The sequence below is a fragment of the Stegostoma tigrinum genome, chromosome 1 (assembly GCF_030684315.1).
Source record: "Stegostoma tigrinum isolate sSteTig4 chromosome 1, sSteTig4.hap1, whole genome shotgun sequence".
In the NCBI taxonomy this organism is placed as follows: domain Eukaryota; kingdom Metazoa; phylum Chordata; class Chondrichthyes; order Orectolobiformes; family Stegostomatidae; genus Stegostoma; species Stegostoma tigrinum.
In genome coordinates this window covers 168437318-168465285 of record NC_081354.1, presented here as the reverse complement: position 1 = coordinate 168465285, position 27968 = coordinate 168437318, and the positions used below count along the sequence as shown (strand labels likewise).

General features: G+C 40.9%; 1 protein-coding gene across 4 annotated transcripts in view; it reads left to right on the top strand.

The window, feature by feature from the left end:
• The window catches only part of immt (inner membrane protein, mitochondrial (mitofilin)), a 65764-nt gene that overhangs the window by 23543 nt on the left and 14253 nt on the right, over window positions 1-27968 (top strand). Inside the window, exons 5-11 of one of the 4 annotated variants that reach the window (XM_059650168.1) lie at window positions 3011-3115; window positions 5699-5824; window positions 7107-7243; window positions 9307-9410; window positions 13006-13141; window positions 19599-19728; window positions 27128-27142. In XM_059650168.1, coding sequence (XP_059506151.1) covers window positions 3011-3115; window positions 5699-5824; window positions 7107-7243; window positions 9307-9410; window positions 13006-13141; window positions 19599-19728; window positions 27128-27142 — 753 coding nt within the window. The remainder of the gene's footprint in view (window positions 1-3010; window positions 3116-5698; window positions 5825-7106; window positions 7244-9306; window positions 9411-13005; window positions 13142-19598; window positions 19729-27127; window positions 27143-27968) is intronic. The other 3 variants (XM_059650183.1, XM_059650175.1, XM_059650191.1) reach the window with 3 other exon arrangements.

Below are 27968 nucleotides of genomic sequence, written 5' to 3'. Positions count from 1 at the left end.
AAAGGGAATGTTTCCACACTGTAGGGATTCTACAATTCTGTGATTAAAGAAAGCCATATGAAGAGGAATGTTCTGATCTGTGCATTTTTCCTGAATGATGATGATGATTATATCAGTAGTTCTGCAGGTGTACTAGAAGTTACTCTAGATCACAGGTAGGGTCTCCTCAGCAATTGGCAAGAGCGACTGAGAAAATAACCTGTTTAGGACTTTGTAAACAGTTAAGAACAATGCTGTGGTCTTTAGTTGCTACATTCCATTCAGCATTTTATCGAAATTTGTGACTATCTTGACATTTTGGAATTTCATCACTTTGCCAGTGTTTCACAAATGAGTCATGCGTCTGAGGGATTGGTACATTTTCTCAGGTTTTCAGTAGTTCAGTAGAGATATTGTCAGGATATTATGAGCAACATTTTTGCTAACCTCCTCACTGTTGCTTTGTGTGCCAAGGGATGACTTCTAATTCATGAAACCACTACCATATATAGACTTGAGGCCCATGCAGCAACACAAGAAATAAGAGACTGTTGGTCAGGACCAAAAGCCTGTTTGTTTTTGTGAGTTGATAGCATTTCTTACTTGATCAAACTCATTGCCGTTGGTTGTCTGTTGTGGGAAGCCAACAGGTGGAGGCCACTCAGATCCTCAAGCCTGTTTTTCCATTCTAAAGGTATGGATGATCATCTGCTTCAATGCAGTATTCCCACATAATCCCAGTATCTCTTGACGTCATTAGTAACTATAAAGAATCAATTGCTCTCTTGCACTTAAGACTGAGTTTCCACAGCCCCCTCTGATAGAGCATTACAGATTCATTACCACAGAAGTTGCTGGACAAGCTCAGGAGGTCTGGCAGTATCTGTGAAGAAAAAAAGTCAGAGTTAATGTTTCGGGTTGGGTGATCCTTCCTCAGATCGGTTCTGAGGAACGGTCACCCTAACTCTGGCCCAGCAGGCCCAGCCTCCTCCATTGGACTGTCTCACCATTTCCAGCAATTAGTCTGGTGAGCCTCTATTGCACTCGCCCTTTGGGCCCAAGGAAAGATACCCTTTCCATTCTTCTGTACAATCAAAGCAAAGCTACTGCGTTGCTCTGCATTCAAATCCTCTCACAATAAATGCTAACATGTACTTGGCCTTCTAAATTGCTTGCTGCATCTGTAAGCTGGCTTTCAGTGACATACAGACATGGACACCTGGGTCCCTTTGGATGTCTACACTTCCTGATTTCTCTCTGTTTAAGAAATAGTCTCCATCTGTGTTCCCTGTACAGTTGGGTAATCTTTTGCTTATCCACAGTATATTCCAACTGATGTGCTCTTGCCCACTAATCCTGGCTATCAAAATTCCCTTGAAGCCTCTTTGCAACTGCTGCATTTCAAACAAGTTTGTGTCATTTGATTGGGAATATTACAGTTGGCCCCCACATCTGGATAGTTTCTAATCAATTTGTTCAGAGATGTTATTACAACCTCTGGACCAGGTGGGACTTGAACCTTCGCCTCCTGGCTCATTCGTAAGAATATTATCACAGTGCCCAAGTTCCCAGAGCATTACATTAAGTTTCTGGACTACTAGTGCAATGACAATACCACTATGCTGTCATCATTTCCTCCTACTTACCACTACTACTGCACTACATGTGCCTCACTACATTCTCTTCATCTCCCACCCCCCATCCCCAAAATCCAGCTCATTGGATATGGATTGTGAAGAGCTATTCCCCACCTTCCCATCCCTATAGTACTGCACTGTTCACAGCCCCCTAAACAGAGAATGAGCCATTTATTTCTACTCTGTATTCTGACTGTTAGCCACTTCTCAATCCTTGCAAGTATGTTAACCCAATCCCATGTGTTTTAGTTTTGTTTGCTAACTTCATGTGTGGGGCTTTAATATGATAGTTTGATCTTAGAGTAGAATAATAGATTGGCACAACATCGTAGGCCAAAGGGCCTGTACTGTGCTATGTTCTATGTTCTTTTATCAAAAGCCTTCTGAAAATCCAAAAACCTCACATTCCCTCCGGCCACCATTTTTTGATCTTATTCATGTCAGGTAGCTGCCTTATTTCTTCCTGTGAAGACAAGAATAAAGTTCTTTAACTTCTCTGCCACTTCTCTCAGTTTTCGTTTATATTTTCTGCTGTCTGTCTGTTATAGGCCCACATTTATCTTTGCTAATCAATGGATTTGAGAAAAGAATCCTCCAGTTGATGTGTTTAGTGCAGCATTGCGAAAGGGAGAAAATATTTGAATAAATGTGGTCTTTAGAAATGAGCATTTTTTGTCTTTGTGGTGAAGAATATTGGATAGGGAAGAAACTTTTATTGCATTCACTAGCAAGTGACAGAGTTCAGGTCAAAACTTCCTCTTGCATAGAATAGCCCAAGCTTTTGAAAATGAGTATATGACCTTGAGGTTTGAGCAAATGACACGTGAAGAATAAATGAGAACAAAATAGTCCTAGGAAATAATGAAGGTTTGAAATAAGGACAAAAAGTATTATTAAATAAACAATGAAAAGGAAGCTTACACTTTAATAGGAAATTCATGAGCAATATAGATTGAGATCACTATAAAAAGTTGTAGGACTACACAATGGGACAGAAAAAGGGATATTCAGAGAGTGGAAGGACAAAAAAGACAAAGTCAAAATTTAAGAAAAAGTAATCTTTTCATTAAAGGATAAATCTGTTAAGGGGCTACTATTAAGAAACAGTGGAAGAAAATACTTATGGAAAGAAGTACACAAAGAAATACAGTTGGGTGGAGATTGACTTGCAAGAATGCGTATTCAGGTTGTTTTGATGGTTTGTGTTACGCAACAAGCGTTGTAAAGGTGCTCTCGAATGGTTTACTGCTGAGGAATTGGTGACACAATGAAATTAGCTAGCATAGAAATGTGAGGTAAAGTCCTGACTGCATAACTCTCAGGTGCTTTATACAGAGCATAATTTTAACACTGTACAATCCTTTTGTCTTTCTGATACCCTATCCTGTGTTCAGCGTCTTCTAAAGATGCAGCTGCAATTATTTCTGCTGTTGGTGATGCTCCAACAGTCCCAGCACCTGGGGTCCAAGTTGAAATGGAACAAAAACATGACGCAAGTCGTAAGTAAAGAGATCTGTTTAATGACAGAAGGTTATGATGCCTGAATTGTCAGGGAATATGTTGTAGCCAATTAGAGAACAATTTTATCAGCCTATTTATTCTAAAGCATCTCTTTACGATATTGGTTGTTGATCTTTATTTAGAATTGTTGGTAGAGAAAATACTAAACAAAAATTTAAACAGTAAGCTATTACTTGGAGCTTGTCAGCTAAAGAGTGCTGGCTACAGTACCATATAAATGTATCTGCAGTGCAAAACTATTTCCAAATGGAGAGAGTAACCGTCAATATGCCAATAAAGTCATGGTGATATAGCTTGAATAGAATTAACTAGAAGAAAGTTGAATTACTTGTTGCTGTAAGGGAAGGGATGAAATTTTATAATTTGAGCTCTATTATACCGTACCACCCTCTAAGTTTCTTATTCAATCACTGCACCAGTAACCAGTAATATATATTGCATTGGATGTTCTCTGATTTACTGACAATAATTCCACAGAGTATCCACTCATTTGTGTATGTGAGCCGAACATATCTTGTGGTTTCTCAATTATCATTACTCCACCGTTTGATTACTGTGTCTTTGGTTGCTTGGGTCCCGAACTTTGTCATTCTCTCCTCAAATATTTTGGCACCCATACTCCTCATCTCTTCAAAGGTGCTGCTTTAAGCTTACCTTTTTGACCAGGCTTCTTGTCAGTTGTCTTAAACTGTCCGCATAGTTCAGTATCAAGTTTTGCTTACTAACACTGGTGAACTATCTTGAGTTACTTTGCCATATTAGTGGTTACATAATAAGGGCAACTTGTATATCTGAACAGAATAGGATAAAGATACACTTGAAACAAATGGTTTTCACCACTTGTACACTAATGAACAACCATGTGTTTTGGCCAAAATGTGCTAACTGTTTTCTGTTGCTCAAGTGTCATTTAGAAAGGCATCAACTTACACCATGTTAGCTATGTTGGCTACTTTGTTAATCCTGTGCCTAGTAGTTACTGATCCTGTTATAGATTTCAGGAAACATCAGTGCTGCAATGTGTTCTTTACTGGCTCACTGTCATTTTATGTTGGCACTTCAGGTCCTTGCAAGTATTGGGTGGAAGCTGCATCTAATACCATTTTACATTTTCATAATCAGAGTTCACATTCATTTACAACATCGGAGGCTATGGTTTTAATATGATTTTTCCACTAGTGTGGTCCTTTTATAAGCACTTGGAATTGAATTGGGACCTGAATTTTGGAGAAGAGCAGATATTAGCTAACAAGTAGTTACTTGGCAGTCAGTTAGCTCTGTTGGTTAGATAGTTTTAATGTGGTGCATAGTGATATCAACAGTGAGCTCCAACCGGAACGCCATCAACAAACACATTGATTTTGGAGCCCATCTACCACCCTCTGAGAAAAAGAACAGGAAATGACATCACCAACACAGGAAATGACATCACCAACCCAAGGCAACCTAATCACACAAATAGAAAGTAGGACATAACACCAGCGCTTCACCGGAGGCTCACTGATGATGTTACCTAGAATGGTGATGAAACGTCTGAAAACTAACCTTCCAGCTCAGCGAGCAAACTTACATATCAACAGTCTGCTTTTAGTCCCTGCTGAGGTAGTTTATGGAAGCCTTCCGTCTTGCCTTGTCCACACTTTGTATAGAGTGGTGCGTCTCAAGCTGTATAACCACTTGGTGCTCTCATATGGAGAGAGTTGCCAGTGATTCTTTGTAGCCTGCAGACAGTTACTGCCTACTTAAATAGTTGTTTCATGTATATTTTACTAATTTGAAGTTTCTTAAATGAGTGAATCAAATGTCCAAAAATAATTCAAAACACTACCTGGGTGTTAGGAAATTAATGATCTGCTTTAAATCAGTTGGATGTTTTAGATGCTTTTAATATTAAAAATTAATATTAAAAAAATACCTGAGTGGGCCACTGGTATCACCAAGTTTTCTCGAAGATGAGAACACAAATTAATGAAACCAACTGACATTGGTGTAACTTCATTCAGTGAGGGAAAGAACTATAAAGATCAGAAACTGACCAGTGAAACAACATTACTTTAACAAAAAGGATTAAAAAGTATACCTGGAATCTTATTAGCCAGCATGTTTAATGTCAATTGTTGAAAAAATAACTGAACCATTTTTGCAATTTTTTCAAGAGCAAGGAAGAGAAAACTCCGTGATGATAAAGTGTGAAGCTGGATGAACACAGCCCTCCAAGCAGCATCTCAGTGCTCCCGAGATGCTGCTTGGCCTGCTGTGTTCATATAGCTTGACACTTTATCTTGGATTCTCCAGCATCTGCAGTTCTCATTATCTCAGAAAACTTCGTGAGGTTCTTTTTTAAAGTTGTGACTGATGGGATGGAAAAGTTGGCAAATAAAAGTTACCAGAGGCTGTATTAAGCTGTACTGCCAAAGAAAATGGGGTCAATAAGTAACTAGATAAGTTTCTGGAGAGAAAACACTTGATGAATGTGTAGTCGTTTTTGTTTAAAGGACACATTTGTCATTCAAAGTGACCTACTCCTGGTCATAAATATAATGTCCTTATGTTCTTAAAAGGTGAAAGCTGTAGTTGTGAAAACGAAGCCTTGCAGGGCCAATACATCGCAGTAGAAGAACACCCACCTCAGGAAGTTGCAGAACACTTAGCTCAGCAAGATAGAGAGGAAAACATCAAAATTGTTGGTAAATAAAATCAATTTCAAATCCCTCAACTACTAACAGGTAGATTTTTGTGACTAACATATACCATTTTCCAGCTGCAAGTTGGTAGGTCTTCACCTGCATTTTTTGGGCTGAATTCTAAATTTTCTCCCACCTTCTTCTGAAAGCCTAGGCAATATTGCGTGAGGCTCCCACACCCTCTTGTAGTTTACCATTACTTCCTTCAGTGATTAAGGCAGATTAACATAAATAGTGACACTCATGACCAAGGGCATCCAAAAACATTTCACAGCCATTGGTATGCTTCTAAAGTGCAATCTGTTCAAGTAATGTAGGAAACAGAGTGACTAATTTATGCATAGCAGTGACCTTGGAGTAGCACAGATAATAAACTAGATAATTCCCTTTGTAGCTACGTTAGTTGAATGATTTACATTAGTTGGGATTTGAAGCAGAATTCTATTGTATTTTGAAATAATGCTGTGGGATCTTTTACATCCACCTGAAAGGTCAAACAGACTAGATTTAATGTCAGCTCCCTTGAAATTATTCTTACAAGCTACCCTGTTAGAATTCTGTTTTCTCCGTTCTCACGTTACTTGATTGGTACCCTGATTAGATTTGTTTTTCCAGGGATTGTTTTATTTGAAGCCAGTAAGCATATTAGATGCAGTCTGCCTCACTTGATGATTTACTTTGGCTAATACACCATCTGCAGTTTGATGGGGTTGTGACTCCTAACACCCTCAAGAATTTCAGATTGCACACTTGGACACTTTGTGAAGCACCTTGCCATTTAAAAACCACAGCAATTCCCAAAAAAAACCGATAGATATGAGTGAACAGGACGGAATGATTAAACTGCATACTGGCAGCTGTGAGTGTACCATGCACAGTTTGCACATGTGCCGAAATTGTTTTCAGGGTGGCAGCAGACATTTTTGTCTGGAGGAGCCATTTCAGCCATAAATTTTGCGTTTTCAATCCTTCAGTCTGTGTGAAAACTTCTCTTTGAAGAGAAAATCCATGATTTTGATCCTGACTGCTGTACAGCAAATTCTGAGAAAATGCATGTATGTCAGTTAAGGATAAGCTGATATTTAGTTATAATGCTTCAAAGTCACGGGTGCTGCCAATTCTGTACCCCAAAGTTCACATGAAGAATTCAATTTCATTAACATCTTAATACTAATAATTGTATGATGATGTATCCTAGGCAAAACTACTGGGACTTAATAGATTTTATTTCAAGGAAGTTTGATTACAATACTGTACTTTTATAACGTGCATTACTCTTGCGCAGAAATAACATCAACTTTGGAGGATGCTATTGGTAGAAGTGCCCAAGTCACACTCAAGGCAATTGAAGCTCAGGATTCAGCTATAGAAGCCATTACCTTGCATGCCCAGAGGTTAAAGGAAGCCATGGATGATTCTGAGGTATATTTTCGAGAAGAGTGTGACTATTTAAAATGAAATGTCATTGTAAGGAACTTTTAAGTCTCTGTTATAGTAGTCTCTCTTGATTGACTCATAAGTATTTTCACGTGTGAAAGCCTCCGCATGAATCACCAGATTTGTTGCAATACAAAGGGGGCAGTTTTGCATGTCATGTTTGTGCCATCTCTTCATGGGGCAATTTATTTAGAGGCACACACTTGCCTTCTCACAATAGTCCTGTACATACATCTTTTTCCAATAATAATTCAACTCGTGCCAGAATGCCTCAATTAAAGCTGATTCTCCTGATATACCATTCATAAATTTCACTGGCTGCATAAAAATGTGTCTCCTTGTGTTGTTATTACTCTATCGCCAGTTACCATAAGACATAGGAGTGGAAGTAAGGCCATTCGGCCCATCAAGCCCACTGCGCCATTTAAATCATGGCTGATGGGCATTTCAACACCACTTCCCTGCACTCTCCCCGTAGCCCTTGATTCCTTTTGAGATCAAGAATTTGTCGATCTCTGCCTTCAAGGCATCCAATGTCCCGGCTTCCACTGCACTCTGCGGCAATGAATTCCACAAGCCCACCACTCTCTGGCTGAAGAAATGTCGTCTCATTTCAGTTTTAAATTTACCCCCTCTAATTTTAAGGCTGTGCCCACGGGTCCTAGTCTCCCCGCCTAATGGAAACAACTTCCTAGTGTCCACCCCTTCTAAACCATACATTATCTTGTAAGTTTCTATTAGATCTCCCCTCAACCTTCTAAACGCTAATCTCAGGATCCTTAGCCGTTCGTCGTACGCTAAACCTACCATTCCAGGGATCATCCGTGTGAAAGTTACCTTAAACCTGTACCATTTGGCTCTCAATCCATCGACCAGTAACAACAGTTTCTCTTTATCTAGCAGATCCCTGACAGTTTTTAAAACCTCCATCCAATCTCCTTTCCTTCATGCATTTTATCCATTTTACCTACGTAGCTGAAGTTCCTCATCCAAATCTATTTCCTTGAGTCTCTTTCACATGCTCCAGTACCTTTTGCAACTTTCCTAAAGTGTGACGCCCGGAGTGGATGTAGTATTCCAAATGAGGCTGAACTAGTGTTCTGTACAAGTTTAACGTGGATGATCAGCCATGATCATAATGAATGGTGGTGCTGGCTCGAAGGGCCGAATGACCTACTCCTGCACCTGTTGTCTAACATAACCTCATTCATTTTATGTCCTTGCTCCAGTGCTTAAAATATACAGGGCAGTGAGCAGATTTGCAGGAATAAGTCCCCAAATCTCCTCGGTAGATCCACCTGTGGGAGAGACCAGTTGGAGAAAGCCATACCCTAAATAAAGTAGATAGAAATGGTGACGAGCATCACCTTAAATCACAAATTGGCTGTCTTACATGGGGCTTACTGATTGCTCACTAGTGAGCCATCAGCAATAAATGTGAGTGAAAAGAGACCTGTGATGGATAAGCAGCTATCAGTTTTAGCAAGAATGTGATCACGGTAAGGCAGTGAGGAAGCTTCCATGGACTGCCTTTTGCCCAGGCCAGAATTGGTGAGTCCACTTTTTGCTGAGGCCCTGATTGGGTGGACTGCAAGATGATGTTGGATGTAGGAGGGTTTTGCAAGAGAACCTCCTCTTAGAGGATCTACCACAAAGGAATACTCAGCTAGCTGGGATCTCAGAAACTGGATATCATAAAGTAATGAGTTCCTTGTAAATGAAGGTGGAGTCTCCATTTTAAGGCAGTCTGAATTAATGCATCATTATAATTGGGAGGTACGTAGTGGATCCTACTGTAAAGTTTAATGACGTGTTGATTATTACTGAGAAGTTTGAAATTTTCTCATTCTGTGTAAGTTCCAGTATGATGTACATCAACGGAAACAGAGTGCCTTGGGAATGCCTCACTTAAACTTGCTTCCACTTCTGTTGGTAAACTGTTATGTAGGCAAATATAGATAGTTTGTGCACAGCAAAATTTAACAAACAACAATTCTTATAGTTTGTGGAGGAAATGTTATTTTATTGATTATCATTGTTCCTATCAGAATACAGTAGATCGGAAGTCGGAACAATGGCGAGCCTTGGAGAATGCTTTGAGTGTCCGCAGCAAGGTTGTAAACCATGCCAATGAAGCACTGGTGAAGGCCAAGTAAGTTTGTTTGTTTTTTTTTAATCCTGTTTATTTTGAAAGGGTGGTTGAAAATTCAGATGGATGTGAACAGAATCCACTAGCTACCAGGAAACACACTTAATGAAGTAACTGGATTGGAGAATTTTGGAGACTTATTCCAAACAAGGAGGAATTTTAATGCATTATGTTTATTCTGACCATCTCAATGTCTTATCCATAAAGTTTGATATCTCTAGCCTTCGTCTCATGTCTTTTTGAATTTTCTTTTTTTCTAATTTTTAGACTTTATGTTCATATCTTTTTCAATCCATAAACTGGGTTATGCATCACTTCTTGCAAGTGGTGCAGTCATGGTGATTCCAACCAAGCAGCTCATTCTTGCAAATGCAGTGTTGTAGCTGCTGTAGTTCATGTCATTTGTTTTGCAAAGTGTTCTTCTCAGAAAATTCCAGATATGTACATAGATATATGTTCGATCTTGGATAATATAACTTCATATTTTGGATAACGTAGTACAAGAGTTGGCAGGTCATGTTACAGTTGTATAGGACTTTGGTTTGACCACATTTGGAATACTGCATACAGTTCTGGTCATCACATTACCAAAAGGAGGTGGATGCTTTGGAGAGGGTGCAGAGGAGGTTCACCCGGATGTTAACAAAGTGTAAAGCTGGATGAACACAGCAGGCCAAGCAGCATCTCCAGCATTTGCAGTTCCCATTATCTCTGATCACCAGGATGTTGCCTGGTATGGAGGATGCTAGCTATGAAGAGAGGTTGAGTAGATTAGGATTATTTACATTAGAAAGACGGAGGTTGAGGGGGGACCTGATTGAGGTCTACAGAATCATGACAGGTATTGACAGGGTGGATAGCAAGAAGATTTTTCCCCAGAGTTGGGATCTCCATTACTAGGGGTCACGATTTCAAGGTGAGAGAGAAAAAGTTTAAGGGAGATATGTGTAGAAAGTTCTTTACGCAGACGGTCGTGGGTGCTTGGAATGCGTTGCCACCGGAGGTGGTAGAGGTAGGCACGATAGTGTCATTTAAGATGTAACTCGACAGATACATGAATGGGCGGGGAGCAGAGGGATACAGATCCTTGGAAAATAGCCTGACAGGTTTAGATAGAGGATCTGGATTGGCACAGGCTTCGAGGGCCTAAGGGCCTGTTCCTGTGCTGTAATTTTCTTTGTTTTTTGTTCTTTCTTTCTTTATCTTTTTAACAGAGGTATAAATAAGATTATTTTCTGCCATGAAATTTCTGTAAGCAATCCCTGAACATCCAGATGTTTCCTTGTGCAAGAGTTGATTCAAGTTGTGCAGCTCTCAAAGATGGGTTCCAGGCAACACTTGTAGAATCCAGGGAATATTTTAGTAAATGAATCAAGCATACTACATATAAAAGAGTAACTGCAAGATAGCTATTTTGAAATGTTACTCTTTGATCCTGCACCAGCCTTAATGGAGGATTCAGTGTCATGAAATGATAGACTGAACCAAGAGCTTTGTGTCGTCAAAGGAAAAGTTGATAGTGGAATGAGTAAGAACAATAATCTTTCTTTTTGAGTGTGAACTTCGATGCAGCCTTTGCTAAGTAGATGTTACTGAACAACTAATGACATTAGTGACTTTAGCACAGGATTAATGATAACCCCAAGGCATTTTATCAAGAGCAAGACTACTGGTGAAAGAGGAGGGCCTATTAGAAACCAAAGCAGCAATTTGTGTGTGGAGTCAGAGGACATGGTTGAGGTCTTAAATAGATATTTCTCATATATATTCCTAAAGGAGGAAGACATTGTAATTGGAGATTTTAGTTGAGATGGCAAGGTTCTAGAACATTTTAAGACTAATGAGAAAGTATAAGATATTTTTGTCGGCATAAAGGTACGTAAATCCTCAAGACCTGATAAGTTTGATTCCAGGCTGCTTTGGGAGACAAGAGAGGAGATTCCTGGGGCCCTAGAAGAGATATTTAATATCTTGCTGGCCACAGGTGAAATGCTAAATGACTGGTGGATAGCTAAAGTGGTTCCTTTGTTTAAGAGGGACAGCAGAGATAGGCCAGGTAATTACAGACCAGTTAGTCTGACATCAGTGGTGGGAGAATTATTGGAAAATATTTTGAGGGATGGAATTAATCAATTCTTGGGAAGGCAGGGTTTGATCAGGGCAGCACAGATTTGCCAGACGGACAGCCTGTCCGACTAATTTGAGTTGTTTGTAAAGTGACTAAAAATTTCAATGTGGGTGGTGCAGCTAATGTGATTTACTTGGCCTCAGTGAGATTTTTGACAAAGTCCCACATGGACAGCTGATCCGAAAGGTAAGAGTTCAGGGTAAGTTAGAAAACTTGATCAAAATTGGCTTGCGCATAGGGAGGCAAAGGATAATGGTGGAGGTTTTATTGTGATTGGAAGCCTGTGACCAGTGGTGTACCACAAGGATTGGTGCTGGAACCATTGCTGTTTGTGATGAGCATTAACAACTGGGGTGTGAATGTAGAAAGTATGATTAGTAAGTTTGTAGATGACACAATAATTTGTAGTACTGTTGATGAGAAGGATGGTCTCCAACTGAAATCTGATATTGGGCACAGCAATGGCAGATGGAATTTAATCCTGATCAGTGTGAGGTGATGCATTTTGGGAGGCCTAAAAATGGAAAGACATAAATGATATATGATTGTACTGAAGAGCAAAGGGACCTTGGTGTACAAGTCCATAGATCCCTGAAGGTGTCAACACAGGTGAAAAAGGCATTAGTCTGAGCGTAGACTATTGGAGCAAGGAAGTCTTGCTACAACTCTAAAACATTGGTCAGGCCACAGATGGAATACTGTGTGCAGTTCAGGTCGCCACATTATTGGAAAGACATGATTGCACTGGAAAAGAATGCGGAGGAGATTCATCAGGATGTTGCCTGGCGTGGAAAGTCTCAGTTATGAGGAGAGATTGGATAGGTTGGGCTTGTTTTCCCTGGAGCAGAGGAGGTTGAGGGGGATCTGATTGAGGTTACAAAATTACAGGAGCCATAGGCAGAGTAGATTGTGAGAATCTTTTCCCCATGTGTGTAAGACCAGAAGGTATAACCTTAAGGTGAGGCATAAGTGGTTTTTAGAGGGATCCAAGGAAAACATTTTTCACCCAGAGAATGGTGGAAATGTGGAATTCAATACCTGAATGGGTGTGGAGGTAGGTTCACTTGCAACATTTAAGAAGCATGCACTTAAAATGCCAGGACATGGTCTATGGACCCAAGAGCAGGTAAATAAGATTAGTGTAGTTTTCTGTTTGTTGTTTGGCACAGATGTAGAGAACTGAAGGGCTTGTTTCTATGCTTTATGATTCTATTAGTACTAGAGTTGATCAGCAAGACTAACCAAAATGTTAAACAAAGAGAGAAATTGCTGGAAAAATGTCACCAAGTTTAGCAGCATCTGTAGAGAGAAAGCAGAGCTATCCTAAACAGAGGATAACTGGACCTGAAATATTAACTCTGCTTTCTGATTTCCAGCATCTGCAGATCTTTGGTTTATTTTTGTTTAAGCAAAATGTGATGTGCTTCTTGTGTTTTTGTCATATTTCCTTTGCTTTCTTTTCAAATTTAGAGAAGAATTGGATAACCTTCGAAGCACAATTGAAGAAGCTAAACAGAGTGAGATCTCTTCTGTTCAACCACAGCTACTGGCCGCAGAAGAGAATCTCAAACATATGTTGGTAGATCTGGATCATGTAGAAAGAAAGGTAATAAACAAAGCACACTTTTTTTGTTTTAAGTTAGATGCAACTCTTTTCCTTTCATCTTTCCTATTTCAAATGCTGCAACTTGTGTTGTGACACTACTCCTTTCAGCATCTCATGGAAGTGTTTATTCATCTTACCAGATAGTCAATGAGTGTTGGATCATTTGACTGATAAAACCTAATCATAGACATAGAAAATAAGAGCAGGGATAGTTAATTCGGCCTGTTGAGCCTGCTCCATTATTCAGTATTATAGCTGAATATCTGACCCACAACCCTGTTCCTACTTTCTCTCCATATCATTTGATTCCTTTGGCCCTAAGAACAATATCTAACTTTTTTTTTTTGAAGACATTTATTGTTTTGACCTCAACTGCTTTTTGTGGCAGGCTCCCCACCCTCAATGTGAGGAAATTTCTCCTCATCTCTGTAAGACCATAGGATCAGAGTTAGGCCATTCAGCCCACTGTGTCTGCGCCATCATTCGATCTGGCAGATATGTTTTTTGACCCATTCTTCTGCCGCCTTCCCATAACCCATGATCCCCTTACTTAACAAAAGCCTATCTGTTTCTCCTTTAAAGATTTGTGATGGCTTGACCTCCATAGTCTGCTGGGGAAATGTGTTTCACAGATTCGCCACCCACTGGTTAAAGGAATTCCTCCTCATCTCAGCTGTAAAGAGTCATACCTTCACTCAGGCTGTGCTGTCTGGTTTTGGCATTCCTCCTACTGGAAACATCTCCAGGTCCATTCTTTACAGACCTCTCAGTATTCTAAGTTTCAATCAGGCCCCCCGCCCCGCCCCATCCTTCTAACCTCCAACTACAGACCCAAAGCCACAACCTCTTCTCATATGACAAGTCCTTCATTCCTGAATCCTGTCTTGAAATGAATGCTGACACTGCATTTGCCTTCCTAACTGCTAGCTGAACTTGCATGTAAACCTTAAGGGAATCCCGAACTAGGACTTCAAAGTTACTTTGTCCTTCAGCTTTCCAAAGCTTTTCCCATTTAGAAAATAGTCTGTGCCTGCATTCTTCCTACCGAAGTGCATACCCTCACACTTTGCCACATTGTATTCCATCTTTCACTTCTTTACCCACACTCCTAGCCTGTGCAAGACCTTCTACAGCCTCCCTGCTTCCTCAACAGCACCTACACTTATGCCTATCTTTCTTTCATCTACAAACTTGCAACAACGCCCTCAATTCCTTCATCAGATTGTAAATGTACAATGTGAATGGTTGTGATCCCAACACCATCTACAGGACTCCAGTAGTCACAGCTGCCTTCCTGAAAAAGACCCCGTTATCCCTGCTGCCTGCCTTCTGCCATTCAACCAATCCTCTATCCATGCCCTGACCCCAGGGCGCTTACTTTTTTTTCATGTTCTGTTGTGCAGCACCTTGTCAAAGTCTTTGGAAATCCAAATAGATCATGTCCACTGGATCCCCTTTGTCTAACTTGTGTGTTACCTGGTCAAAGAGTTCTAACAGATTTGGCAGGCATGACTCCCCTTGACGAATCATGCATTCAGTCCAATTTTACCATGCATTTGCAGTACTCCGCAATCCCTCACTTGATTATAGATTCTAAAATCTTACCAGTGACCAAGTTCAGGTTAATGGCATATAATTTACTCTCTTTTGCCTCCCTCCCTTCTTAAACAGGGATGTTGTATTTGCCATTTTCCAGTTCTAAGATCGTTAAAAACTGAAATAATTGCAGATGCTGTCAATCAGAAACAAGCAGAGAAATTGCTGGAAAAGCTCAGCTGGTCTGGCAGCATTTTAGGTTAGATTCTAATCTAATCTAAAATGCTGCCAGACCAGCTGAGCTTTTGACCTGCTGAGAAATTGCTGAAAAAGCTCAGCAGGTATGGCAGCATTTGTGAAGAGGTGTTCAGCATGTTCTGTGGAAAGGTCACTAGACCCGTAATGTTAACACTGACTTCTCTTCACAAATGCTGCCAGTTCTGTGGGGCTTTTCCAGCAATTCCTGTGTTTGTTTCTAGTTTCCTTCCTGACTCCAGTGTTTCCTAAAAGATCACCATCAATGCCCTATGATCTCCTCAACAGCCTCCTTCAGAACTCTGGGGTGTTGTCCATGTGGCCTGGGTGATTTATCCACCTTCAGACTCTTCGGCTTCCCCAGCACCTTTTCCATAGTGATGACCGCCATACCCACCTCTGCCTCCTGATTCGCTTGGCAGTCTTCCATTGTGAAGAGTGATGCAAAGTACTGATTCAGTTCCTCCGCCATATTTTTATCCATCGTTAGTACTTTTCCAGCCCCATATTTTGGCAGGCCAGTGTCCACTCTTTCCTCCTTCTTAGCTCTTACCTGTTTTTAAAAGAAAACTCTTGTAATCTTCTTTTATGTAACAAGCTAGCTTACCCTCATATTTTATCTTCCGCTCCACCGTGTGCTCCTCCCCCCCCCCCCCCCCCCCCCACACACACACACACACACACACACACACACACACACACACACACACACACACACACACACACACACTAAGCTTTTTCTTTTGCTTTTATGCCTTACCCGATTTGTCTTGTCAGCCGTGCTCACCTAATCCTCCCCTTAGTATGTTTCTTCTTCCTTAGGATGAAGTTCTGCTGTGCCTCCTGAATTACCCCCAGAAACTCCTGCCTTTACCACTCCACTGGCTTCCCTACTAGGCTCCCTTCCTGTTAATTCTGGCCAATGCCTCCCCCATGACTTTGTAGTTACCTTTACTCAATTGTAACACTGTTAGACCTGATTTCTCCTCAAACTGCAGGATGAATTCTATCATAAATGGTCACTGCCTCCTTGGGGTTCCTTCACCTTAAGCTACCTAAGCAAGTCTGCTTCATTACACATCATGAAATCCGGAATTGCCTGTTCTGTGGTGGGCTGTACCACAAACAGGACCAACAAAATATCTTAAAGAAGTTCCACAAACTCCTTTGCTTGAGATCCGTTGCCATAGAATCATAGAACATAGAACATTACAGCACAGTACGGGCCCTTCGTCCCTCGATGTTGTGCCAACCTGTCATACCGATCTGAAACCCATCTCACCTACACTATTCCATGTATGTCCATATGCTCATCCAATGACGACTTAAATGTACCTAAAGTTGGCAAATCTACTACCATTGCAGGCAAAGCATTTCATTCCCTTACTACTCTCTGAGTAAAGAAACTACCTCTGACATCTGTCCTATATCTTTCACCTCTCAATTTAAAGCTATGCCCCCTCGTGCTCGCTGTCACCATCCTCGGAAAAAGGCTCTCCCTATCCACCCTATCTAACCCTCTGATTATTTTATGTCTCAATTAAGTCACGTCTCAACCACCTTCTCTCCAACGAAAACAGCCTCAAGTTCCTCAGCCTTTCCTCGTAAGACCTTGCCTCCATACCAGTCAACATCCTAGTAAATCTCCTCTGCACCCTTTCCAAAGCTTCCACATCCTTCTTATAGTGCGGTGACCAGAACTGTACACAATATTCCAAGTGCGGCCGCACCAGAGTTTTGTACAGCGACAGCATAACCTCTTGGTTCCGGAACTTGATCCCTCTATTAATAAAAGCTAAAACGCTGTATGCCGCCTTAACAGCCCTGTCAACCTGGGTGGCAACTTTCAAGGATCTGTGTACATGGACACAGAGATCTCTCTGCTCATCTACACTACTAAGAATCTTACCATTAGCCCAGTACTTTGCATTCCGGTTACTCCTACCAAACTGCATCACCTCACACTTGTCTGCATTAAATTCCATTTGCAGTCTCTCGCCCAGCTGTGCAGCTTATCTGTCTCTCTGCGACCTACAGCATCCTTCGTCACTGTCCACAACTCCACCGACCTTAGTGTCGTCTGCAAATTTACTAACCCATCCTTCTACGCCCTCATCCAGGTCATTTATAAAAATGACAAACAGCAGTGGACCCAACACCGACCCTTGCGGTACACCACCAGTAACTGGTCTCCAGGATGAACATTTCCCATCAACTACCACTCTCTGTCTTCTTTCAGCTAGCCAATTTCCGATCCAAACTGCTATATCTCCCACAATTCCATTCCTCCGCATTTTGTACAATAGCCTACTGTGGGGAACCTTATTGAACGCCTTGCTGAAATCCATATACACCACATCAACGGGTTTATTCTCATCTACCTGTTTGTTCACCTTCTCAAAGAACTCAATAAGGTTTGTGAGGCACGACCTTCCCTTCACAAAACTGTGCTGACTATCTCTATTCAAATTATTCTTTTCTAGATGATTATAAATCCTATCCCTTATAACCTTTTCCAACACTTAACCAACAACTGAGGTAAGGCTCACTAGTCTATAATTACCAGGGTTGTCTCTACTCCCCTTCTTGAACAGGGGAGCCACATTTGCTATCCTCCAGTCGTCTGGCAGTATTCCTGTAGACAATGACGAGTTAAAGATCAATACCAAAGGCTTGGCAATCTCCTTCCTGGCTTCCCAGAGGATCCTAGGATAAATCCCATCCGGCCCAGGGGACTTATCTATCTTTACCCTCTGTAGGATTTCTAGTACCTCTTCCTTGTGAACCTCAATCCCACCTAGTCTAGTAGCCTGTATCTCAGTATTCTCCTCGACAACATTGTCGTTTTCTACAGTGAATGCTGTTGAAAAATATTCATTTAGTGCTTCCCCTATCTCCTCTGACTCCACACACAACCTACCACTACTATCCTTGATTGGCCATAATCTTACTTTCGTCATTCTTTTATTCCTTAAATACCTATAGAAAGCCTTAGGGTTTACCCTGATCCTATCCACCAACAACTTCTCATGTCTCCTCCTGGCTCTTCTGAGCTCTCTCTTTAGGTCTTTCCTGGCTACCTCGTAGCCCTCAAGCGCCCTAACTGAGCCTTCACATCTCATCCTAACATAAGCCGCCTTCTTCCTCTTGACCAGAGATTCCACCTCCTTCGTAAACCACGGCTCCCGCGCTCCACAGCTTCGTCCCGACCTGACAGGTACATACTTATCTAGGACACACAGGAGCTTTTCCTTGAATAAGCTCCACATTTCTAATGTGCCCATCCCCTGCAGTTTCCTTCCCCATCCTATGCTCCCTAAATCTTGCCTAATCTCATCGTAATTGCCTTTCCCCCAGCGATAACTCTTGCCCAGTGGTATACACCTAGCCCTTTCCATCACTAAAATAAACATAACAGAATTGTGATCGCTATCACCAAAATGCTCACCTACTTCCAAATCTAACACCTGGCTGGGCTCATTACCCAGTACCAAATCGAATGTGGCTTCGCCCCCTGTTGGCCTATCTACGTACTGTCAGGAAGCCCTCCTGCACACACTGAACAAAAACTGACCCATCTATAGTACTCGAACTATACTGTTCCCAGTCAATATTTGTAAGAGGTTATACAGCATGGAAACAGACCCTTCGGCCCAACCAGTCTATGCCAACCATAATCCCAAACTAATCTAGACCTACCTGCATGTGCTTGGCCCACATCCCTCTGAAGATTTCTTATTCATGTCCTATCTAAAAGTCTTTTAAACATTGTCACTGTGCCTGCATCAATCACTTTCTCTGGAAGTTCATTCCACACATAAACCATTCTGTGTTTTAAAAAGAAAGTTGCCGCTCATGTCTGTCTTTTTTATTTTTCTTCTTTCACTTTAAAAATATGTCCCTAGACTTGAAATCCCCACACCCTAGGGAAAATACACCTGCCATTCTCCCATTTGGATTTTACAATCAAGATTTCAGCTTATTCCCACAATGGTGAAGTGTCCAAATATTTTAAGAAAACTATTTTGCGTATCACCGTTAGTTATTACTGCAACAATTAACATTCAATAGAAAATTATTAAAGTTTTAATTCTTTATTTTCTTTAATTGTGTTTTACAGTCCTTACTGAATTTAACTCTGATTATCCTTACTTCTATACATTTACGAAACGAAATCCAGTCTCTTTACAGGCTTGCATTGTTCAAATGCCTATTTGGTACTTCCATAAATAAAAATCCGTCTGATGGAGAAGCTAACTCATCAGCCAACTAATTAGTAGTCGGAACATTAATTCCTATATTCTCCAGCACCGCTCTCCTTCATGTTTGGTTAAGAAAACATTTGTTCCTGGGATGTGGGCTTTGTTGACTCAGCCAGCATTTGTATTTATCCCTAACTTGCCATTGAGAAGGTAATGGTGAGCACCTTTTTGAACTGCAGAAATCTAGTGTTGGAACACCCTGCTTGAAACAGAGTTCGAGATTTTTACCCAGCCGCAGAAAAAAGAGAGTTTCCAGTTTGGATGCTGTGGTTTGCAGTGCTCCCACGCATCTCTGCCTTTTTCCTTCCAGGTGATAGTTGTCGTGGGTATGGAACGTGCTGGCAAAACAGCCTAATTTGAGTAATTCTGATGTCTTTCTATTGAAATATCCACTTTTTGTTTAGGTACAGGCAGCTCAATCGGAAGCCAAAATAGTTGTTCAATACAGTGAACTGGTAGCTATGGCCAGGGATAAATTCAGGAAGGAACTAGAGAGTATCACTCCAGATGTAAAGTCTGGGTGGAAAAACCTCAGTAAGTACGGTATTTATTTCTTGTTATCATTTTTTGCCATTTGTTTAATTTTACAGTGAAGTGCATATTAATAAAAGACAATTGTACTTTGTTTTGACTTCTTATTCCTCTGTAATTGAGCAGTGTTGCAGTCTTATTTGTTTTTATGAAAGTATTTTCATGAAAAGGAGTTCTGAAACAAAAATTTTAAAAATTCCAGCACAAATCTAAAATTGTGACAATTGAGAATTGTTGTATTTATAGTAAGAGAACCTTATGTCCTCTTACTTTTGATTTTATTTTCTCAAACATTCTAAGAGCTAATGTGTTCATTTCAGTTTTAATGCTTAGACCTGACTTCTGTTTAAGAAATTATTGGAAAGAGGATCATGATTGAGACTTCTTAAAAAGTCTCATTGAATACGTAACCAGGTTAATTAAGTTGAACTGACCTTAAGTATTTGAGTATAAACATAATAAGTCTCCAGCAAGACCTGAAATTAAAAAGTCCAACCTTGAACCTTGGCACTCATGTGGGTCTGAAAGCCCAAGTAACTTGGTCCTGCTTTCTATGTTGCTTTAAGAAGGCAAATGTAATGTTGACACTTATCTCAAGAGGGTTGGAATATAAAAGCAGCGTGTGCTTCTGAAACTTTATATAGCTCTAGTTAGGTCTCATTTAGAATACTGTGTCCAATTTTGGGCCCCACACCTCAGGAAACTGGCACTGGAGCATGTCCAGCGGAGATTCACACGGATGATCCCTGGAATGGTAGGCCTAACATACGATGAACGGCTGAGGATTCTGGGACTGTATTCATTAGAGCTTAGAAGGTTGAGGGGAGATCTAAAGAAACATATACGATAATGCATGGCTTAGAAAGTGTGGACTCTGGGAAGTTGTTTCTGTTAGACGGGGAGACTAGGACCCGTGGGCACAGCTTTAGAATTAGACGGGGTCAGTTTAGAACGGAAATGAGGAGACATTTCTTCAGCCAGAGAGTGGTGGGCCAGTGGAATTCATTGCCACAGAGCGCAGTGGAGGCTGGGACATTAAATGTCTTCAAGGCAGAGATTGATAAATTGTTGATCTCGCAAGGAATTAAGGGCTACGGGGAGAGTGCGGTTAAGTGGAGTTGAAATGCTAGTCAGCCATGATTAATTGGCGGAGTGGACTCGATGGGCCAAATGGCCTTACTTCCCTCCTATGTCTTATGGTCTTTCTAGGTTGAGTGAGTCGGCACAAACTTGACAAATCGGGTTTATTGTGTGAAAGTGTGAGGTCAATGTATTTTGGTAAGAAGAACCAAAAGGCAGATTATTAAATGGAGAGAGACTCCAAACAAAAATGCAGCACAGGGGGATTTTTGTGTTCTTCCGCATGAAACGCACAATATTAGCATGCAAGTGCAACAAGTAATTAAGGCGAAGAATGAAATTTTGACCTATTATGGTAGAAAGCTGGAATTTAAGAATAGAGAAGTCATGTTACAACTGTACCGGTTGTTGATTAGACTGCACTGTGAGTACTGGGTACGGTTGTATTTGGAAAAAAAAATGGATATACTGCTATTTTACACTGTTCAAGAGATTCGCTAGACTGATCCCTGGGATTGAGCGTATTGATTTACCCAGAACAGTTTTATTTCAGGACAATTGTGAAGAATAAAAGCTGATCTTATTGAAATACAAGATTCTGAGGCCGCTTAACTAAGCAGATGTTAGGAAGATGTTTCCAATAGTGAGGGAATCTCAAACTAATAGAGAGAGCTGCAGAATTAGGGGCTCATGTAAAACTGAAAAGTGAAGGAATTTCTTCACCCAGGAGGTTGGTGAATGTCTGGAATTCACTACACCCTCGAGATATGGAGGCTCGATCACTGAAAGATTTAAAGAGGAAGTTGAGTGATTTTTTTTAAAAAGAAGTTGTTGGGGTGTAGGTTATGCTGAGTTGGCACAAACAAAGCAGTTGAGTCCTGGGGTAAGATCACCTCTGATTTTGTTAAATAGCAGGGCAGACCTGAGGTGCTGAATGCCCCACTTCTGATGCTATTTCTTATGCTGTTATGTATTGTCACTTAGTGTGTGTGAAAACGTGACTTTTAGGAAGTGTATGGTCAGTTGTCAAAAATACAAATTGTGAGATGTATTAAATTGATTTGAGATGCTGTCATTTCATGATCATGTGTGAAAAGATAATATTTGCTGCAGGGATTATTTTGGGCTGGAATTTGCACCACACCTGTAATGCCAGTCGAAAGCAGATTTACTTTCCTTTTTGTAGATATAAGCTGAAGTTGGAAACTTGCACCAGAAGTGTTGCAAGGTTCTCTGGAAAAGTTTTACCCTTGTTTTGGATTTAGTTTGGACCCATGACACCTGATTTGTAAATAACTATTTAATGTCAGTGGAAAGCTAAAATATCTTTGTATTTAAGCCAATTTTGTAGAGTTAGTTCACCGTTAAGGAACCTCAGTGAATTTTAATTACAAAGTGTATTTCAGAACTTAATTCTTCAAAAGTAGAAAATCCTAAATCCACTGTGATGCTTATATTAAATGTGGGTTATGTCTGTGCTTTCTGTTTTTATGTTAATGCAAACATAGCAACAGGCAACATGATTTCTTTTAAACTTGACTGCTTCAAGATATTTCAAAATTTAGGATCTTTCTAACAGAAAGCAGTTCAGCCTCATACCAGTAATCGTGGGTGGTCTATTGACCTGCCTTTTGCTTTATATTCCTTGATGACCCAATCTAACAAATAGCTATCACTCTCAGCCATGATAACTTTTATTGACCCAGCATTCATAGCCTTTAAGAGCAACATGAGTTCATGAGTTTTGAGAAGATTTGTAGCTCAGTTTGAGGTTCTGGATGTGAGTTTGCTCGCTGAGCTGGAAGGTTAGTTTTCAGACGTTTCGTCACCATTCCAGGTAACATCATCAGTGAGCCTCCAACGAAGCGCTGGTGTTATGTCCCGCTTTCTATTTATCTGGTTAGGTTTCCTTGGGTTGGTGATGTCATTTCCTGTTCTTTTTCTCCGAGGATGGTAGATTGATTTGGAGCCAATGTGTTTGTTGATGGAATTCCGGTTGGAATGCCATGCTTCTAGGAATTCTCGTGCGTGTCTCTGTTTAGCTTGTCCTAGGATGGATGTGTTGTCCCAGTCAAAGTGGTGTCCTTCCTCATCTGTATGTAAGGATAAGAGTGTTAGTGGGTCATGTTGTTTTGTGGCTAGTTGATGTTCATGTATCCTGGTGGCTAGCTTTCTGCCTGTTTGTCCAATGTAGTGTTTGTCACAGTTCTTGCAAGGTATTTTGTAGATGACGTTTGTTTTGCTTGTTGTCTGTATAGGGTCTTTTAAGTTGATTAGCTGCTGTTTTAGTGTGTTGGTGGGTTTGTGGGCTACCCTGACGCCAAGAGGTCCGAGTAGTCTGGCAGACATTTTGGAAATGTCTTTGATGTAGGGGAGAGTGGTTATGGTTTCTGGGCATGTTTTGTCTGTTTGTTTGGGTTTGTTGCTGAGAAATCGGCGGACTGTGTTCATTGGGTACCCATTCTTTTTGAATACGCTGTATAGGTGATTTTCTTCTGTTCGTAGTTCCTCCGTGCTGCAGTGTGTCGTGGCTCGTTGGAATAATGTTCTAATGCAGCTTCGTTTGTGGGTGTTGGGATGGTTGGTCCTGTAGTTCAGTATTTGGTCCGTATGTGCTGTTTTCCTGTAGACGCTGGTTTGAAGTTCCCCATTGACTGTTCGCTCTACTGTGACATCTAGGAATGGCAGTTTGTTGTTGTTTTCCTCCTTTTTTGTGAATGTTATGCCAATACCCTTTACTGGCATAACATTCACAAAAGAGGAGGAAAACAACAACAAACTGCCATTCCTAGATGTCACAGTAGAGCGAACAGTCAATGGGGAACTTCAAACCAGCGTCTACAGGAAAACAGCACATACGGACCAAATACTGAACTACAGGAGCAACCATCCCAACACCCACAAACGAAGCTGCATTAGAACATTATTCCAACGAGCCACGACACACTGCAGCACGGAGGAACTACGAACAGAAGAAAATCACCTATACAGCGTATTCAAAAAGAATGGGTACCCAATGAACACAGTCCGCCGATTTCTCAGCAACAAACCCAAACAAACAGACAAAACATGCCCAGAAACCATAACAACTCTCCCCTACATCAAAGACATTTCCAAAATGACTGCCAGACTACTCGGACCTCTTGGCGTCAGGGTAGCCCACAAACCCACCAACACACTAAAACAGCAGCTACTGAACTTAAAAGACCCTATACAGACAACAAGCAAAACAAACGTCATCTACAAAATACCTTGCAAGAACTGTGACAAACACTACATTGGACAAACAGGCAGAAAGCTAGCCACCAGGATACATGAACATCAACTAGCCACAAAACGACATGACCCACTATCACTCATATCCTTACATACAGATGAGGAAGGACACCACTTTGATTGGGACAACACATCCATCCTAGGACAAGCCAAACAGAGACATGCACGAGAATTCCTAGAAGCATGGCATTCCAACTGGAACTCCATCAACAAACACATTGGCTCCAAATCAATCTACCATCCTCGGAGAAAAAGAACAGGAAATGACATCACCAACGCAGGAAATGACATCGCCAACCCAAGGAAACCTAACCAGATAAATAGAAAGCGGGACATAACACCAGTGATGATAAAATGTGAGGCTGGATGAACACAGCAGGCCAAGCCTCACATTTTATCATCTTGGAATTCTCCAGCATCTGCAGTTCCCATTATCTCTGTTACTACATAACACCAGCGTTTCGTTGGAGTCTCACTGATGATGTTACCTAGAATGGTGACGAAACGTCTGAAAACTAACCTTCCAGCTCAGCGAGCAAACTCACATCCATGAGTTCATGATTTGAAGTAACATATTTGCTTGAAAGGCCACGACCCAGTTACAGTCCTAAATGGCCTAGCTTACACATTTAATTATCAGACCCGCTTGGCCTGGAATTGCCCCTCTGTACCTACCTGATCCAAATCGTAATTATGTTAAAGATTTCTTAGATTGAGATGTAATACAATAAAATGCAAAAATGGAAATACGAGTCAAGTTTACACATCCTGTTAATAGCACCTTCAACCACCAAGGTGAGGCAACGGTCTAAAGGTATTATCACTGGACTGTTAATCCAGAGATCCTGATAATGTTCTGGAGACCTGGGTTCAAATCCTGCCGTGGTAGATGGTGGAATTTCAATTCAATAAATGTCTGGAATTAAGAATTTAATGTTAATTGTTGGAGAAACCCACCTAGTTCACTGAAGTCCTTTTAAGAAAGCAAACTCCCATCCTTACCTGGTCTGGTCTACATGTGACCCAGACCCACAGCAAGGTTGACTCTTTGGGATGGGCAATTAATGCTAGCCAAGCTAGTGACACCCTAATTCTGTGAACTAATTAAAAAAGAATTTTAAAGCACCAAGACACTCTCCATTTTGTTTTGGAACTATACCCAACTATTGCTAGCTCAGAATCCTAGAACACTGTCCTTAAGAATGCTGCTAGGGTCCTTACACCTCTTGGACTATGTGAAGTCACAGAATGGAGCACGTACGATATTGGGGGTGGGGCGGGGGAAAATTAGATAGATTGAGGATAGGTTAATGGAAATAAAGCAGAGTAAATGGGTCATCCAGTGGGTACTGTGAGGGCCAGAGCTGTTCAAATTTATATCAATAATTCAGCTGTGGGAACCAAATATGTTTCCAAGGTTACAGATTATACAAATCTAGGTGGTAATACGGTTGTGAAATTGCTGCAAAGAGGCTGCAAGGGGATTTGTACAGGCTGAGTGATCAAGCATATGGCAGATGGAATATAATGTGACTAATTGTGAGGTTGCCCACTTTGGTAGGAGGAACAGAGGTAGAGAATTTTTCTTAAATGGTGAGAGATTGGATATCTGTAAGGACCAGAGTCCTTGTTTGAGTTACTGAAAGCTAACGTGCAAGTGCAGCAAATGATTAAGTTATCAAATGATATGTTGCCCTTATCTGTCCAAGAGTTTTGAAGTACAGAAGTAAAACTGCCCTGTTTCAGTTGTATAGACCCTTGGTCAGACTGTACTTAATATTGTGGGCAGTTTGATCCCCTTACCAAGGGAAAGATACTCTTGCCATCGAGGCAGTGGAATGAAGGGCTGACTGATTCCTGGCTTTGTAAAGCAGGACAGATTGAGGTGACTAGGTGATTGAGGTATCTGTATTCTCGAGTTTAAAAGATTGAGTGGTGATTTAACTGAAACTTTAAAAATTCCTAAAGGGTAAGGCAGGGTTGATGCAGAAAAGATGCTTCCCCTGGTAGGGGATGTGGTTGCAAAACAAGGATGACTCTTCATTTAAGAGTGAGATGAGAAAATTTTGAGCTCTGAAATAAATGGTCTCAATGTGGACTACAACCCAGTGGTCTCAATGTGGATTTTACTAGTTTCAAAATCTCTCCACCCCCGGCTTCATCCCATTACCAACCCGCCCGCTCATCCCCACCTCCTTGACCTGCCTGTCTTCTCTTTTCTCACGTCCGCTCTCCCACCCCACTGACCAATCCCCACCACCGCCCACATGCACTTACCTATCACCATCCCCACCTACCTTGCCCAGCCCCACCCCTCCTCTCTTTGTTTATTTCAGACCTCCCTTCCCCCTCCCCCATCTCTGAAGAAGGGTCCGGACCCAAAATGTAAGGGTTCCTGCTTCTCCGATGCTGCTTGGCCTGCTGTGTTCCTTCAGCTCCACACTGTGTGTTATTTTAAAGCATAATTTTCATATTTACATAGCTTAATGTCATGTTACTGGACTAGTTGCCCGGGGTCTTATAGTCTGGAGAGCATTGATTTGGATTCGACTGGCTATTTGAAGAATTGAAATCAAGTTAAAAGAAGAAGAATAAAAATGGGTATTTTTTTGAGTGACAACAAGGCAAAATCCAGCTAGTTATTTAGCGTCCATTTTGAGAGGAAACTTGACACCACCTGCTCAAAGGCAATTCAGGATAGAGATGCACATATCACATGAACAAATAGGAAAAAAAAGTTACATTCACTCTGATTATTAATTTAGTATGCATACTCTTGATGTTTGTGCAACTCTTGGACAATTCTTGTTACTGTTTGCAGGTGTATGTGATGAAAATTAGCTGTAAAAGAATATTCATTTATGCCTAGCACTTTGCTTGGTCTGAGTTGATGTTCCACTTTATTTTCTAACTGATTTTGAAGCTATAAATATTCATTTAAAAAAAATTAGAAGCCTTCCTTATTAAGACAAATATTTAATGTGTGTTTTCATTTACACTTACAGTTGTCGATTTGTATTAATTCTGTCCACTCTTTTTATTACAGCACTGTCTGATCTAGGTGAGTCTGGTGGGTTTATTCGAGCTTGCTCCGTTTGTATAATTTGCGAAGGGAGTTCAGCTAATTACAAAACAATGGTATGCTGGACGACAAGAACCCAACTTGCAGGCCAGGAAATAGTAACTGGTTATTATGTGAAATATACGCTTTTGATGCTGCCACTCACTGCAAAATTTGGGAACAAGATATTAATTGCAAGTTCTGGATGTGAGTTTGCTCGGTGAGCTGGAAGGTTAGTTTTCAGATGTTTCATCACCATTCTAGGTAACATCATCAGTGAGCCTCCGACGAAGCGCAGGTGTTATGTCCCGCTTTCTATTTATCTGGTTAGGTTTCCTTGGGTTGGTGATGTCATTTCCTGTTCTTTTTCTCCGAGGATGGTAGATTGGATCCAAGTCAATGTGTGTGTTGATGGAATTCCGGTTGGAATGCCATGCTTCTAGGAATTCTTGTGCATGTCTCTGTTTGGCTTGTCCTAGGATGGATGTGTTGTCCCAATCAAAGTGGTGTCCTTCCTCATCTGTACGTAAGGATACGAGTGATGATGGGTCATGTCTTTTTGTGGCTAGTTGATGTTCATGTATCCTGGTGGCTAGCTTTCTGCCAGTTTGTCCAATGTAGTGTTTGTCACAGTTCTTGCAAGGTATTTTGTAGATGACGTTCGTTTTATTTGTTGTCTGTATAGGGTCTTTTAAGTTGAATGAACTTAAAAGACCCTATACAGACAACAAATAAAACGAACGTCATCTACAAAATACCTTGCAAGAACTGTGACAAACACTACATTGGACAAACTGGCAGGAAGCTAGCCACCAGGATACATGAA